Source organism: Merops nubicus, unplaced genomic scaffold (assembly GCF_000691845.1).
Source record: "Merops nubicus isolate BGI_N331 unplaced genomic scaffold, ASM69184v1 scaffold12890, whole genome shotgun sequence".
NCBI classification, from domain to species: domain Eukaryota; kingdom Metazoa; phylum Chordata; class Aves; order Coraciiformes; family Meropidae; genus Merops; species Merops nubicus.
Genome location: NW_008583678.1, coordinates 6,877 through 24,219, shown reverse-complemented (window position 1 = coordinate 24,219; position 17,343 = coordinate 6,877). Strand labels below are relative to the sequence as shown.

At 49.4% G+C, this 17,343-nt stretch overlaps 1 protein-coding gene across 1 annotated transcript in view; it reads right to left on the bottom strand.

Annotated features, from left to right (window-relative positions):
• UBE2H (ubiquitin-conjugating enzyme E2H) overlaps nt 1-14,687 on the bottom strand; it is a gene marked incomplete at its 5' end in the record, with an annotated part of 22,619 nt that extends 7,932 nt beyond the window's left edge. Inside the window, 4 exons of the mRNA XM_008941846.1 lie at nt 1,778-1,830; nt 2,456-2,495; nt 13,876-13,950; nt 14,611-14,687. Of these exons, the coding sequence (XP_008940094.1) occupies nt 1,778-1,830; nt 2,456-2,495; nt 13,876-13,950; nt 14,611-14,687 (245 nt within the window). The remainder of the gene's footprint in view (nt 1-1,777; nt 1,831-2,455; nt 2,496-13,875; nt 13,951-14,610) is intronic.
• Nucleotides 14,688-17,343: the final 2,656 nt, after the last annotated feature.

Sequence of the window (17,343 nt, the reverse complement as noted above, 5' to 3'; positions counted from 1 at the left end):
GAGGAGAGGGCGCCAGCTGGGGAGACCCCCTGGGGGCTGCCAGGACTGCCAGAAACCTGCGGGGGGACTTTGGAGCAGGGGCTGTTGGGACAGGACAAGGGGGGATGGTTTGAAACTCAAAGAGGGAGATTGAGACCAGAGAGAAGGAAGAAACTGTTGACCCTGAGGGTGGTGAGCCCCTGTCCCAGGCTGCCCAGAGAGGTGGTCACTGCCCCATCCCTGGCACCATCCCAGGGGAGGTTGAGGGCTCTGAGCAACCTGCTCTAGTTGGGGCTGTCCCTGCTCCCTGCAGGGGGTTGGACTGGATGGCCTCTAAAGGTCCCTTCCCACCCAAACCTTCTCTGATTCTACAGGATTTCTTCAAGCTTGCCCAAACTGATGTATCACAAGCACAGCAAACACCAAGCTGCTTTCTCTGCCTTCCCAAGTGCCAAGGAAGCCACAATGGGGCAGCACTGGTTGGGAAGCCCCTGGCAGAAAAGCTCCCCGTGGAATTTTTGGGCATGGTGCAGGAACCCAGGGAAGCTGTCCATGTATGGCTTCCAAAGCAGGGCCCAGGCTGCCAGAGAGCACAAATCCCAGCACCACAGCTACACTGGAGCTCTTTTCTTCTCCCCAGCCACCCCCACAGTCTGCAGGTGGCATGGGCTGCTCTGAGCTGGGTTCTGCAGCCAGCTGAACCATGCCAGGTTTGCTGATGCTGCTTCAATTCCTCCATCAGATCCTCCCAGGCCACAGGAGCATCCTCTTCCTCCCTTAGCACCACCCCCCCAGGTCATGGCTAAGCTCATCTCTCACAACAAAACCCTCTCTCTAAAACCCAACCACTTCAGGCATCCTGCTGAGGAGGAAAGTTCAACAAGTTGCTGTAGCAATTTCCTGCCCAGGATTCACCAAGTCTGGTGTTTCCTAACGACCTGTGCTTGTGAGGAGGGTGAAGGAGCTCATCTCTCTAGCAACAGCTTCAAGGCTTTGACTTCTACAGGTAAAATCAGTTTCTCCTGGATGAATGTGAAGGATTGGATGTGCACGTTCCCCTGAATACTCTTCCATAAAGCACCACTGGAGAAGTTCACAGTTTGAAAACACAGCCAGCCTAGACTGCACTCTGAGCTGTACTCCTTTTAACAACTTCAGTTGTCCAGAAGTGCTGCTTTAAGAGGTCTTCAGCTACCAGCTGATCCTTTTCTCTCCCTAAAAAAGGTGAGTTAGAGCCAGAGGTGACCTAATGGGAACCCCAAAACATTCTGCAGCAAGCAGTGCAGCCATCAGATGCCAAAGCACCTCCTAGCCTGCCAAGAAACAATGCTGCTGTGACACAAAGGAGTGACTCCTGGTGCCATCCTCTACACAAGCTGGATTGTAGCCTTGTGAACAGAGAACACCAGCCTGAATGCACACACAAAAGGTGGATGGGGCAGCTGGAGCTGGGTTTCACTTCAGACACAGTCACTCCTCTCTCCCTCTCTGCTGAATCATGGCTGGGTGCTGTCGAGCAGCTGCCAGACACTGCCAAGGACTGGACTGAGTGACCCTTTGGGAGGTTTATGGAATGTTTTTGCCTCTCTGGCATCAAAACAGGTTACGAAAGTATTATCACATGGAAATCTTATTTCTTCACGTGATCTTGGCTCAGGGAAGAGCTTAAAACTTCACTTAAAAAAGAAAAACAACCCAAAAGTTGGCCTGAGATCATCTGTCTCAGCAAGCTGTGTTGGGTGAACACCCCAAACACACACACTCACATGACTGGCTTCCAGGGAAATGCCCAACTCACCATAGAGAGCTGTCCAAGTTTGATTGATTACATCTAGACATACAGTTCCCGACCTGAAACAGATGGAAAAGATGGAATTCAACCCAGTCAGGCTCAAAAATACTCTAGGGAGTTAATATCACCCACCCCCTCCCCTTCCCCTGCCCCCCAGTTTCAGTTCAACTCTTGATTTACCCCTCCTCTGTGGTTGAACCACATAAACCTTCACACTCTGCACAAAAGGAAATAAATTGGAGCTTTTCCTGAGCTCTTTGCTCCATATGGGGCTTGGCTGGAGAGATTGAAACATAGGTGGCTGCTTTTAACAAACCTCAACTGGGAAAAGAAAAACCCCACGTGGCAAAACATCTTTGAAGAATTTTAGCACAGATGTGAACTCCAGTTAAAGAGGGAGGTTGGGCTTCACTGAGGCTAAGCCAACATTCCTCATGTGAGGAGGGGGATTGGCAACCTGGAATCTTCTGTAAATCAAGCCCACTGCAATATAAAGCTCCCACCTACACCTCTCCAGTCTGACCCACTCCTGCGAGTTAACTCGTGACAACATCTCCTTCCATCAAACCCCCAGCTCAGGACTCTTGGGTGAAATGATTCTTCAGCTCCTCAGCTTATTGTGGAAGCCAAAATCTACACTTAAGGAAGATCCTGAGGCAAAGAACCCCCCAGGGATTTACTTACGCTTCGTCAATGTTGGGATGGAAAATTTTATTCATGAATCCTGCAAAGAGACACAGTGGTAAATGAGCAGAAAATGGCCAAAATTGATTTGATTTCATTTTTTTTACAAGAGAAGCCTGGAATTGACTGGATGAGGACTCAGATTGCTTTCAAAGAAAACCCAGCTGTGGATATATATAGCTATATAACCTTTAAAACATGCAGGCAACATTCTGACCCTCAAGTCCTTGCCCATTCCCTCCAAATTCAACAAAACCCTTTGTCTCCTGTGCAACTGTACCACAAAGGTCTTGGGGTTCAGCATTACCTCAAAGAGAACCTCCCAGCAGCACCATAGAGCACCCACAAAAGCTGCCAAGATCTTTGGTTTTAAACACAAAACTGAAGCTCAACATTTTGGAAGATTAATTTGGGGTTTTTAATGGCTCCTGAGAAAGATTTGCTCTGAACTTGAAGTCACCACATTAGTCTAAGTTTCGAAGCTACTGAGGGGCAGAAACTCATGTGGAGAGCTAATACTTCAAGTTTTGCACCAATATAGTAATTAATTCATCAGTTGGAACCTCTGGTCTCCTAGGGAAGAAAACAGCTCAGATGTAAGCTCTGGAATGAGGGAGCTTGTCGTGGCTTTGTCCAGATTTTAGGCTTCTAGACCTGACAGTGCTTTTTTTGGTCCTGATTTGCAAATTAAAGTGCTTTAACAAACCTCTACAGTTTCAAGACTTGCAGTGTCACAGCAGAAGGTGCCTCATGCTTTGAAGACTATCTGATGGCAGCAGCTAGAGCTAAGTTGTGTTTTCCAGCTGCCTATTTTAACCCCAAGTTAAGACAGATGGCACCTCAAAAATGCTCCCACAACTAGAGTGGTGGGTTTCCCATTATTTCACAAAGATGATGCTCCTGCGGCTGGAACCCCTCTGCTGTGATTACAGCCTGAGAGTTGGGCTTGGTCAGCCTGGAGAAGAGAAGGCTCCAGGGAGACCTTCTTGGGGCCTTTCAGGACTTCAAGGGGACTGGCAGAAAGCTGGGGACAGACTTTTTAAAAGGGTTTGTAGCAACAAAACAAAGGGTGATGGCTTTGAACTGGAAGAGGGGAGATTTAGATGAGAAATTAGGAAGTTCTTCACTGTGAGGGTGGTGAGACACTGGCCCAGGTTGCCCAGGGAAGCTGTGGATGCTCCATCACTGGAGGTGTTCAAGACCAGGTTGGATGGGGCTCTGAGCAACCTGCTCTAGTGGGAGGTGTCCCTGCTCATGGCAGGGGATTGGAACTAGATGATCCTAAAGGTCCCTTCTGACCCAAACCACTCTATAATCCCCTGGTTATTTCACTACCACATGGATGGGGTGTTCCTATGCACTTCTGCTGGCTCTGCCCACCCAGGAGGGCTGCTGCAACCCTTCCTTCTCTACCAGCTTAAGCTGCTTCCAGATCTCAATGTTTATTTTTTTTTCCATAACTCCAAATCAAACCTTTCCTCTGTTGTGTCTCCAATGCACAGCCTGCAAAGCAACAAGCAGGAATCTATCAAAGTCAACAGCAACTGTCTCTTCTGACAAAGGTCTGCTTAATACAAATGAGTAAGAAATTTAAGTCCTGGATATTGACTCAATCCATTGAAAAAGCTCCTTGGAGGACTCAACACAAACAAGAGGCTTCCCAAAGCCTGTTCATTCACTGTTCAGCCTTTTCCACCTCCCTCCAGCCACCCCAGGCTGACACTGCAGCAGCTCTGACGTCCCCAGCCCAAAGGAATCATGATTTGAGTGGCAGCACAGCTCCCATCTGGGCCAAGAGCTGGCATATGGATTTCCTTCCCTTTCTTTCCATGTATTATGACATAATTCATGTTTGTACTGCTGGGATTTTGCATCAACACAACTCAGAGCTGAAAGGATGCCCAAAGCCAGAACCATCTCTACAAGACCCACCGAGAGCTGCAGCAACAGCTCCGTGCTAACAAGTGTTTTTCAGGGACACTGCCATGATTTAGCTTGCAAGACTGAAGCAGACTTAAAAAGGGAAGCTGTAGTTCCATCAAATATTTACATTATGGCAGCTCTCAGAGGTTTAAATCAGGTCATGGCTCCATTATGCCAGCACTGGAGAGCTGCAGTGAGCGCTGATCCTGACTCTAAATCCCATCTCTCTCTCAGTGCTGGGGGGGAAAAACAAGAATTTAAGCTTCTGATCAAGCAGAATAGAAGAGAGAGGATGGGGGAAGACACCAGGTAACAAGAATAGGATGGGAAGGTGCAGATCTGCTGAATTAAACACTCTGTTCTGGTACCTGGGACACAGATGGGGCTCTTCAACCCACCCAGACGTAGGCAACCCTCTCATTGTGGTTTCCTGATCATCTCACCTATTTCTTAGGACCTCCTACCACAGGCACCTGCAGCTGGTGGCACAAGGCTGTGCTGCAAACCCACCTGTAAGGTTCTGGACAACTCTTTTTTTCCTACACTTCAGCATTTAAGCTGAAGTTGATAGCCAGGGAGCTGAGGTGAGGTTGTCCACTCCAGCAGCTCCTGAGCTAGAGATCTGTCATTCTCTCTCTACATGCACCCAGGCAAGGAACAAGCTCTTCTTTTGCATTTCCCTTGCTCTCAAGCTTTGCAAATGACACAGTTGTTCACTGAGAAAGGACACAAACATCCTCTCCCTGCACTTCCTAGGTTGTTGTGACATCTTGTTGCAACACTTCAAGGTTCCCTCAGTCTCGTTCTCCTCCAGACACAAAACGCTCAAGCCAAGAGTGGCTCCTGTTTGTATCTTGCCTCTTCCTGACCCAGAAATAAGCCCCAAGTATTATCTCCCCCTTTATTTGAAAGTCTCCTGCAGTGATAAACTGCTAACACCATGCCAATAACACTGGCTTGCTCTGTACTTATTTTCTCAAACACAAAAGACAAAGCAAACAAACAGCCATGGAAGAATGAAATTCCAATTCCAAGAGGAAGCCAGGAGTAAAAACTAAACCTCCCAAGGCAGCATCAGCACTGGGGCAGGTTTATTCCCCTAGTCTTCAATAAAGCTCACCCTGCTAAATATACTGGGCAGACCTTGAGGTAAGCCCTCCACGAAGACTGTCAGGGGCCAGGCTCCTGATTTTGGGTTCTTGCCACGGCCTGGAGCATGAGGCTGAGGTCACAGCCCCAGCAGTTATGATTCTGTGTGCCAGACTGGCTGTAAACACTTCATGTTTTACAATAATAGTCACACTGAAGCCAGGAAAAGCCAATGCTTAGGAGGAAGCTGAGGAGTAGAGTGGCTACAGTCCACCTCTTCCATCAAGCTCCACCCTCACCTTTGAGGGTAAAGCAGGACTGTTCAAACTCTGTTTTGGCAAAAAGCCTTTTGGGTGATAACAGAAAAACCCCCACGTCCATGAAGGAGTTTCACATGAGCAAGGGACACATCTGCTCCCACACTGGAAGATGTGGAGACCAAGATGCAGATGCTGACCTTCAAAAGATTGGTATTTCAGCAACAGCCCTGGAGGAATCACTCCTTGGGTGGACAAACAGCTCTGGAGAGAAATGCTTTTTTAAATTCCAGCTCAGCTAACTGAAAGGCTGTCAGTCCTTGCTGCTGCAGACACAGGAGCCCTGACAAAGCCCCAGCAGCTGGATGTATCCTGCATGAAGTTCTCTCACACCACTCGTGGATGGGTCTGACCACCCCGGGTACAGACTCAGAGTTGGGTCAAAGCTGTCACTCCAAGGACCTGGTGCTGAGGGTGGGTGAGAGCTGACCTTGCTCTCCAGCTGAGTAGAACCCTAGTGGAGAACCAGGGAGGGATTTCAGCCTTACACTGATACCAATGGTTTCTCTTGAACACCTCCAGACTCCCAGGAAATGGCTACACCAGAACCAATGTGCTGTCAGAAGCTGCTTTGCCACCAAGTTCATCTCCAAGAGGCAGAACCCAAATATCTGGATAACCTGGGAAATACCAAGGACTCTCAAGGCACCTCTCCTTGTCCTGTGGAGCCAGAAAGCTCCTGCAAGAAGCTGTTCCACAACATCAATTGTTCCTGTAGCACTATGCCTGTAGGGCTTTGGATTTGGAAAGAGTTCCCTACCTTGGCAGAGTCCCCAGTGAACCATAGAATGGTGTGGGCTGGAAGGGACCTTAAAGATCACGTTGTTCCAAGCCCCTTGCCATGGGCAGGGACATCTGCCACTAGACCAGGTTGCTCACCTAGCATTCAGCACTCAAAGCTTGGAGGTAAGAGGGATCAGAAACCTGTGCTGGAGATGATCTCCTTGGTCTTTGAACAGCTCCAGCTGCACAAGGCAGCAGCACAAAGCTTTCTGTGCTCCTTGGGGCTTCTCCTCCAAGTGAGGAACCAGCTGACATCCAACAAGCAGCACTTCAAAACGTGGCCCATTGCTTATCTGAGCTCAAAGTACAGCCAGCTTAGGTGGTAGGTTAGGCAAGAGGTCCTCAAAAGAGACTTTTTTTTCCAGCAGCACAGCTCTTTGAAGTGCTGCTGGTTCTCCCAGCCCTGTGGAAGCACAAGGGAAGGAGGAAAAGCAGCATGTCAGCAAGCACAGCACATCCAGCTTCACGTTCACCTGCCCAGCAGGGAGTCACACAATTGTTTTGGTCAGGAGAGACCTTTAATATCAAGTCCAGCCATCCCCCAGCCCTGCCAGGTCCCCACTGCCCCGTGTCCCTCACACCACATCTCCATGGCTTGGAAACCCCTCCAGGGGGGGGGCCTCCCCCACTGCCCTGGGCAGCCTGGCACAGGCCTCCACAGCCCTCCAGGGCAAGAAATTGTTCCTCAGGGGCAACTGAAACCTCCCCTGGGGCAACTGGAGGCCCTTTCCTCTTCTCCTGTCCCTTGTCCCTTGGGAGCAGAGCCCGACCCCCCCTGGCTCCAGGCTCCTGTCAGGAGCTGTGCAGAGCCAGAAGGTCTCCCCTGAGCCTCCTTTGCTCCAGGCTCAGCACCCCCAGCTCCCTCAGCTGCTCCTCCCCACACTTGGGCCCTCTAGACCCCCAGTCAGCTGCAGTGCCCACCCACAGCAGTGGGAAATGCCAGTGGACTTCCCACGGGCGCTGGGGCACGTGCCAGAGCAGAGCTGGTTCCTGCCCACATCTCAGCTCTCCTGTTGCTCACAGGAGGAGGCCAGCTGGACACTTCTCCACCTCCACAACTGTGACAGCAGATCCCTATCGGTGTACCCCCCTGTGGTGCCAAGAAAACAGTGGGCAGGGTAAGTGTGTGTAGCAGCTCCTGGCTCTCCCCTGCAGCAAGACTGACAAGCCTCAAAGTTTTATTTTTAACAAGAGATTAAGGCCAGGTCAGGAAACAGTTCAGACCACGTGGCTGGTGAGGTGGGAAGGTGGTTATTGTCTCTCTGAAGCAGGATGAAGGGAGTTTGCAGTACCACACCAAATCAAGGTGGATTGGGTGAGCACCCAAGGCCCAGAGCAGAACAACATGCCCAGAAATCAGTGTCCCAAAGAGCTTGAGTGCAGCACAGAGAGGTCCAGAGAAGGTTTTTTCCTCTGCTTTTTTAACCACTGGACAACCTACCTAATGGAAAAAGATCTCCCAAAAATTCCTGAAGGTGTTGCCAAACAGCCAGGTAAGATTAGTCTAAACTTGATGTTTATTACTTCCCCTTTCCTGAACACCCAAAAGCCTGCAAGGGAACACATTGGGGTTTTGTTTTAAGTTTAGCAACACTTTGCCCTCATTTCAGGTTCTGCCTTCTTGGGTAACTAATCACAAGCCTGCCAGGCACCACAGGTTGAGAAACCAGGGCAGGAGAAGGGGGTGAGGGCACCAGAGCAAGACCTTTGCCCCAATCCTCAACTTAGCCCCTAGTCCCCTCCGCAGACTGGGACAACTGGTTTAGCATGTGGTTGTTCCCTATTTGAAGGGCACAGGATGTGCTCACCTCAAGCCCAGTGCTCTCAGGTCAGTGAGGTCTCACTGGCAAAGGCAAGGATTTCTTTTTATAGTGAAATGAGGAGGGGAGGAGCCCATTTCAGAGCACTGAACCCGACCTAGCTCTGGGCCCTCACCCGAGACATTCGCTGCTCAGGGCTGGGTAACATCAGCAGTAGTAGAACAGTTTATATTACCCTCCTCAAATTCTAGTAGCTTTTCAAAACAATACCATCCATAATTCTGTGGCAGCTTCACAAGGGAAAGATGAGGACAGAAGGATACGACTGTCGCTGATGGAAACCAGTGGCAGGAACAAACTCCAGACCTCCTGCCTGGAGAGAGGTGCCAAGTGGGCCCTTCTGGGAAGTGGAAAAGTTGCATCCACCAGCTCACAGACCAGGAGAAACATTCAGAGGCAGCACAAAGCTCCTGCCTGAGGTCAGTCCATCTCCCTGCTGAGGTGCACCAGTGCCTGATGTCCATTTTTCTGGGGGTGGCAGAGAAGGCAGCGAATCTGTGCCCAGTCTGGCTGGACCCCCCTGCCCGTTCTGCCCATCTGTTCCTCCCCTCCAGAAGCAGGGGTACAAATCACCTCGAGGTGTCTGTTCTTTCCCCTTAGCCCAAGCTGAGTGCATGTGCCAGAACCAGCATGTTCCCCTTGCCTGGAGGTCAGAGGAAGGACCAACACTCAGAGGCAAGAGCGAGCTCGGAACGGTCACAGCCCAGAAGTGACTCATGAAATCCTAAGTAGCAAAACGTAGGGCAAGCCAGAGAGGAGCTGTGAGGAAAAACAGCAGCTGCAGTTCAGAAGAAAAGTTAAGCAGAGGCCAAAAGAGATCTGTTAAATCCTGGCTGGAGCTGAACACCACTTTGTTCCTCTACTGGCTGCCACACACACGCACGCTTCCACACGCTCTGTGTACATACTGGGCATTCTGCTCTCCAAAACACTGGGGAGAAAGGTGAAAGCTGAAGATATTGATATTAAAATATCAAGATAGCTGCAGATAACTGGGCCAGAGATGGAGGGAAGGTGAGGGCTGTGGATAAACACACAGGAGTTGTTTGAGAAATGGGGGCTCGGAGCACGCTGCACGTGAGCTTGGTGGCTGTGACATTTGATTATTGAGACACACGAGTGACTCAAGGGCTGGATTAGTGTTTCTGCAGGTTTTAGCCAGAAAATAAATGCCATGGTGCTTTCAGGTAGGAGCTCAGGCTCCCAGGTTCAGATGTTTCTGCTCCTCTTATCATCTAAGCAGGGCAGGACACTCACACCCTGCGTTTCCTCCTGGGTTTATGGCATCAAAGACATCAATCCCCAGCTCTTGGCAAGAGTGGGGAGTGATTAAAAACATACAAAATTCACACAGTGTTCTCGTAACTTGGGAACTCAAAACAGGACTTCAAGTACCTCACAACACCCCTTTGAAAAAAAAAAACACACAAACCAAGAACAGACTAAGCAAAAAGTTCCCCTGAAGATACCAAATCCCAGGGGAGGGGAGAAAGCAGCAGGGAAGCAGTGCCAGCAGTCACTGAAATCATCAACAGCTCTAAATGCATTGCTTAGGAGAGAGCAAAAAAGGAACCAAACATCTAGGAGGGGTTCTCATAAGCACACAGGGATATTTCCATGAACTGACAAAACCACTAAGAGCAGCAGCATTCCCTGGCTTCAGAAAGCAGCTGGGTATTTTTCAGGAGGTGGTTTTGTTCTAACAGACAGTTTGAGTTCAGGAGGTTTGTTTCAACCCTGAAGATTTGGATATTTTGGGATCATAAGTGGTATTAATTCATCCACAATTTCTCTCAGGTAAGTAACTCAGTCCCCATCCCTGGAGGGGTTTAAAAACTGTGTGGACATAGCACTTGGGGACATGGTTTAGTGGTCATGGTAGTATTGGGTTGATGGTTGGCTTGATGACCTTAGAGGTCTTCTCCAACCTTTATGATTTTATGACTCCTCTCAATGGGAACACTCGAGCCCAGAGCCCACATCTACACCCTACATCTGGCTCTGGTTAGGTCTGTGTTCTTCTGGAACATGCATTTCCCTTTTTCCTCTATGTTGTAGAGCTCTAGTTAGGAAAAATCACCCAGCACCAGTCTGGGATCTGCCCCATCACTCAGGAAAGACCAAGCAAGGAACAGGTCAGAAGGGTGCTGCAGGATGTGATGGAACACTGAAAGCTCTACCAGGAGCTGCTCCTGTCACACAGATCCCAGGATGGTCCAGGTCTTTAAGCAGAGGCATTACCTGCATGTCAGGAGAGCTTCATCCCTGGGGTGGCATCATTTAATAAGACTACAGCAATAATTACCAGCCTGAGAAGGGCAGGAAACAAATGCCACACATATTTGAGAAGGGAGCTGTGAAGGGGACAAGGGAGCAAATATCTGGCATGAGATGAGCCACCACTACACTGAGTGAAGGCTTCTAGAGCCCCTTAAAAGAGGACCACCACTCATCAAGGGTTAAATGATGACAAACCTGGAACCCATTTTACAAACCTGAATAGAAAAGGGTTTTTTTTTTCAGTCATGCTTTTGAAGTGAACACTAAGTTTTCCTGTACCTTCTACTCAGAGCCATGCTGGGATAAAAGCAATTTGAACAGATTAGAAAGCAACTCTTAGCAGTCATTTCTCCACAAATATGCTGTGAGCCATCACGTTGTTTGCTGCAAAAAGCCCATGCCACGTTCAGGACTGCATTAAGATCCTCTAAGATGGAAAGGAAATGTTAGCCTACGGTACCAGAGGGATGAGGAAAGCTGCAAGGACAGCAGTTTTTGCTTTAAGCTGCAGCATAAAAGTGTGACTTATGAAAGGAAGAGGAACTGATGGATCCTCTGCTGTCTACAAGCCTTGCACAGAGTGTGAACTCGCCGCGGCGCCGAGGACGGGAGGGTTGCAACCAAGCTCCACGTGTGCTCCAGGTGACCTCCTGTCCATCTACAGGCTCCACCACCTCTAAAATCCTGCACTGTCAGCTCCTTACAGATCAGAGATCACCATGGCAAACGTCTTCCCTGCTAATTCCTACCTCTGGGTGTTACCCAGGGCTCGAGCTGGGTTAGGAGGCCCGTGCTCACTGCAACAGGCAGACCTGGGAGAGAACTGGAGCTCCTTTCATTTAGGAGCTTGTGAACCCTCCCAGCTCACCTCTGCAGCTATCTGTCACACCAAACCCACCAGTATCAGGCACCACACTGCTTCCAGGAGCAGCAGTGAGGAGATCAGGCTGGCCCAGAGGAAGGGGCTGAGACGTCACAGCTCTGGCTGGCCAGATAAGCTGGGCTAGGGCAGCAGAAATGGGAACCAGACAAAGAAAAACAAACCTCTTCCTGCAGCCAGCTGGGAGTTTCCCTGGGTCCTAGAGTGTTTCCACTTCCCCAGCTTTTTCCCCTCCACAGCTCTGCTTTGCTAAGCCAGTTTTCATCTTGTTTAGCCTTGATTCTTTATCCAACCTGAAGGCTCAGCTGCATGCTGCTTCACCCAGGAGGGACAAGGCAGGCCCTAGAGCAAGAATCAGCCTTCTGGGGAGCTCAGCAAGAGAAGAAGTGGGGTTCAGCTGCTCAAACAGAGACTTGCAAGGCAAGAGAAGCAAGCTAAAGGTTTGAAGAGTCTGGAATAAGACAGTGGCAACACAGCAGGTACAAAGCTGATGGAGGGGAAAGCTGCCATCCTAAAAGGAAGGCTGCAAAAGCAACATTAGAAGGGACAAAGCAATCTGAGCAGAAAAGAAACCCCCTCCACACCCTGCCCAAGTTCACAAGGAGAAAGGCCATCCTCGTGGTGTCAGTTCTGAAAATAGAGCTGGGCCAGCTCTGAGCCCAGGCTGCCTTTTCCTCCCAGCTAGCTCTGAACAGCCTCCAAGACAAGCCACCAAAAGGCCAAACCCACCACCTTCCACCCAAGGAACCAGTGGCCACATCAACAGCTCTGTGGATACACCAGAGCTCAGCCCACGTTTAGCTGAGCTGGCTCCACAGGCCACTGGAAAGTTGGGTTTTGCTTTAAGCTGCCAACCTTGACTTCTGATACACTGGGACAACATCAGGAGAGGGAAAAATAACCTGGAGCAGACTAGCAGCAGAGCAATTAAGCAGGCACTGGGCTCTGTGTGCTTTCTGAGAGCTGCCTGCAGGCAGCCCAGGTTTCAGATTGCCAACACCACAGTGCCTTGATCCTTTGTGGCACTGGAGAAGCAGGGAGGGGAAAACGACTGGCACCAAATAACACACTGTGGGTCTTGTGAACAGCCTCTCCCAGGGTTTGGGAGCTGACTCAAGGGAAGGAGAGAAGGTTTCAGGTAGCTGCAGTGGTACTGCATCATTCCTCAGCTGCCTGCACCCTTGGGGGGTTCAGTTAAGGTTTCAACAGGAGAAAAAAACCAAACCAGCAAGGTAAAGAATAGCATCAAACCAGCATTGCTCCTTCCCAAAGGGCACAGCTCACATTGGGAACCAGACAGATCATTTCTCACACCAGAGAGAGAGAGATCTTAAACAGAAGGCACTCAGCCCAAGAGCCTATTTTAAGCAAGCAGCCAATACTTATCAACTCCAAACCAGGTTGTTGATGTTGGAGGAGACCCATCTCCTCCAACCCCTACAGTCAAGTTTCCACAGCAGTTCTCCTGGGGCAGTCTTCTCCCTTCCTGAGAGTCCTCTGCTGGAGGCTGTGGGAGAGCCACAAGCACCATCCTGCTGAGTTACCAGCACTTATTTCATCCCTCAGAACAGAGAGGCTGGAACTTCAAGCATCTGCTCCAGTTTTTCCAAGCAATATTGGCTGTTTTATTTATAGCCTAAGTGATTGGAATAAAGTTAGGTACCAGAAGACATCCCAGTTAGATCATCATACCCCAAGGGCAAAGATAGGATGGATCCTGGATAGAGAACTCCTCCTTATCAAGCTTCCTATTTGCTCCAGCAGGTTAGACACACCTGACCTGTCCAGCCAGCTGCAGTTTCTCTACTGATAGGTCCCTGCTTCTGTGTTCTTCCATAAATCCATCACTTAGGCCATGAGGACAGAGGCTTCAGCTCCTGCCTTCACTTCCATCCAGCTTTTGGACAAGAGGTCCCAAAAGCTGCCTTCACCCCAAGTCACACACTGCAATCTTTGTTCTTCATCCTAAACACATCATTTGATCTAAAACCAGGCTCCAGCACTCACTGTGGTATCCTGCACCTCACCCACACCTGGACAGATCACTAAAAAAGCACAGGGTACAGAGACTCAGATCATCAGCACACCAACGTGTCACCAAACCCCATTTCCAGCTCCTGACCCTTCAGCCAAAAAAAAACCCCAAACTTCCCCTCTGCTTGGGATGTGGTATCTAGAAATCTACAGGCATCCTGCAGGGTTGAAGTCAAGACCTTGGGACTGCACTGAGGGTTGGTGCAACTTCACCTGCAACAATACTGCAAGCAGTAAAATCCCTCCTGTGTAAACAGCAACATGATTTGGACTGAAAGGGATTTTTTTGGTTACCTATAGACGGGGATTTGAAAGGGTATTTATCAGGAAGGTCGACTCTAACTTTCCATACTCCACCTTCATAGGGTGCTGCAAGGAAAGAAATGCAGGTGTTAGACACTTCAGCTCCACAGAGAATAAACAGATCTACAGCATGAAGGAAAACACAGCTTTGGAAGAACACTCAGCCCCATCAAGGCTAAGGTTTCACATCAAACCTTTTTCCTCTGCTGCCTGACAAGAAATACATGATTTTAACTGATCCTGCAGAAGATCTTGGCACAAAGACACCAGAGCCTTATTCAAAACAGACTTTAGAATAATCTGCTTACTTACCTGGAGAGAGGTTACTAAATTAAGGCACGCTGGAGACCTGACTCGTGATCTAGTCCCTAGAAAAGCCAACTGAATTAGGAGAGCTCCACAAAAATTCAGGTGACTGCTGCAAAACTGCTGAGCCAGGTCTAGAAGAGCTGAGGATCAGTGCTGAAAGCCACAGCAGAGGGCTTAGTCGTCCAAAGGTAGAATCCAGCTCTGCTCAGCTCCAAGGGAGGTGGTTCATCTGCCCAGAGCTGTATTTCTCCCCACCCTCCAGAGAGAGCAGCCTTCAAACACTGCTACCCTTTGATTCCTCACCCCCACTTAGATTTGCTCATCTCTTTTTCCACTCCAGAAGAATGTGTCATTTCAACTGTTCCCCACCGTGAGCCAGTAAATTGTTTTTATAGAAGGGCTGGGTCATATACTTACTTCCTTGTGGTCCATAAAACTTCACAACAAATTCATTGAGTCCTCCTAAGATCGTGACTTCGTGTTTGCTCTCAATACTGATGTATCAAGTCAAGGAAAACATTTAACCCAGGAAACCAAACCCACTGAATTCAGATCTGGGCTACCTGAACAGCTGAAAAACCAAGTATTCAAAATATTCTACAGCATGCAATTTAAACCTCTTGACACATCTAAGTGGCCACACCACCACAATGATGTTAGTAGAAGCCAATTCTAGATGCTGGAGGATCCTTCCCCCTGCATGGGGCAACCCTGAGATGATTCCCCTCAGAGCTGCTTGGTTCTCCATCTGCTTCTCTGAGGTAGGAAAGCACCGAGTCCCTTTCAGCAAATGGGTTTGGAAACTTATTCAGGTTGTGGAGGGGAGAAAAAAAATACATCTAGAAACAGCAAGAGCTTCAAATCATCCCCATGCACACACAGGAACCTCAGGGGACACACTCAGAGGTGAGGCCAGGACCTGGAGTGACCTCTCCAGTGCTCAGGAGATGAGCCACAAAGCAGAAATCACCTCTGCCAACAACAGGTTCTCCTCCTGCCCAGATCAGAGGGGCAGAACTCAGCCTGGTCCCTGCTCTGAGCAATGGGAGAGCTGATGGATTTGATCCTCTTTGGCTGCTGTTGGGGCTGTCAGGTGGCTTCCCACAGCCACAACCTCCTCTGGGTTTGACTTGAGAGACCAAAGCACTCGGCCTCTTTTGGAGGGGTGGCAGAAGGGGAGGTGCTGGTAGAGCATGAAAAGAGCAGCTCTTATTTCTCAGCACTGAAAGGGAAGAATCAAAGTGCTGGAGCTTTGGGAAAAGGGAATGCAAAGGGGAAGACAAGAAACCCTCATTTCAAGGGAGGCTCAGTTGAGACAATTAACAGTGATGTTTTGGCACCCAGGCTTGCTGAAGGATTCTGCCATCAATCAGGGGTAATGGACTGTGAATAATATCCGACAGCAATTAGCTTTCATCAATAATCTTAATAAGAATTATGAAGGGAGCATCAGAAAAAAAAAACAGAGCAGGAGGAACTCAAAGGTTTATTCCCACCTGAACTTCAGCTCTGCAGCACCGAGGCTGTCCCCCGTTGAGAGGAGGGGGCAACAGCACAGAATATCTCATAAAAAGATCCTTAACATCACAGCAGTGAGCTTGGCAGAAATGCCAGGAGGAACTGAAGCCAGCTCCCCTTTTACAACCAACATTTTTCAATCTGCAAAAGGTTTTCTGCACACACACACACCCCCTGAAATATTCCTGACTCTCCAGGAACATAAACTAAAACCTACCACCAGGAACAAGGAATTCTCAGCTCAGACCTCTCCCTGATCTCACATTATGAGCCACCAAATCTGCTTCAGGTGCATCACAAAGGACTTGAAGAGAAGCAGCTCCTGCCTCCAGAAGCACCAGTCCCACCCTGGCAGCCTGTGTTGGTACTTGCAGGCAGGAGAAGATCCAAGTCCCACCCGTGGATTTATTACAGTTCCTCAAGTGCAACGACTCCCAGACTGGACAGAGTTTTCTCACAGTGCCAGCTCCAAAAGAGTCTGGATGCAATAACCCTCAGTTCCCCTCATTCTCCTGGGGAGGGAGAAAAGTTTACAGTGGTTTGTTTTGGCTCAAGGAGTTTTCTTGGTTCAGCATAAGCTGCTCTGCCCTCCAGTGAAATGGCAAGTGGCTCGCTGCACTGGGCAGTCACCCAAGAGCAGCTCACAACGAGGAGGTTGAAGCCTCAGTGCCCCAAGTTCAAATGATTCCTGTGCTGAAAACCACCTCTGGGCAAAGCTGCAGCCCAGCAGGTTGGAGGAGCTTCACACCAAAGTATTGCAGCTTGCTTCAGACCTGATGTTAAGGGACACTTGTCACCAGATTTCATGTCACTCAGGATTCCAGCGTGGTGGGGTTGGAAGGGACCTCTGGAGATCATCTCATCCAACCCCCCTGTGCTCCAGCAGCTCACCCGGGATGGTATCCAGGTGGGTTTGGGATCTCTCCAGAGCAGGAGACTCCACAGCCTCTCTGGGCAGCTGCTCCAGGGCTCTGTCCCTATCACGAGAGGCTTGACTGAGTTGAAGTTCCTTTGAAAATTCACACCCTCATCAACAAACTCCAGGTTCAGAGAGGGGCTCCTGCACAAACCCACCATGCATGGTGATGCCAGGAGTGAGGCATTTAACACTGAAGTATGTTAACACTTCCAGCAGCTTTGTCCATCAGGTTAAATACAAATGGTTTTACTCAGGACTAAATCAAGTAGCACTTAACAAAACCCAGCTCTCCCAGGCCCCTCTTCAGAGCCAGCTCCAGAGCAGCTGCAGCTTACACACTCCAGCCAGAAATTAAAGCAGTTCTCTCTGCATTCCAGACTCAGCCCAAGTGTTCCCAAGTTCAAAAAACTATCTGTGAGCAATGTGGTACCATACTGATCATTGATTGTTGTGGCAAGGACCTAAAATTCCTACAAAAACCTCCAGCAAGTGAGCTAAGGTCCCACGAGGGCTGAGTATTGGGCTGCAGACGTTGGGTTTGACCATCAGTTGTTAACAGGATAGGAGAGTTTGAGGACAGACTGAACACAAAGTGAATTCCAGCCTTCTGTCAACACAGAGGAAACCTCTGGAGATGCCTTCAGCAGGCCTGAGGAAGCTGGGGAATGTGCTCTTGTTCCCAGGCCTGAGGTGAATTCATGTGAACCCTCCTC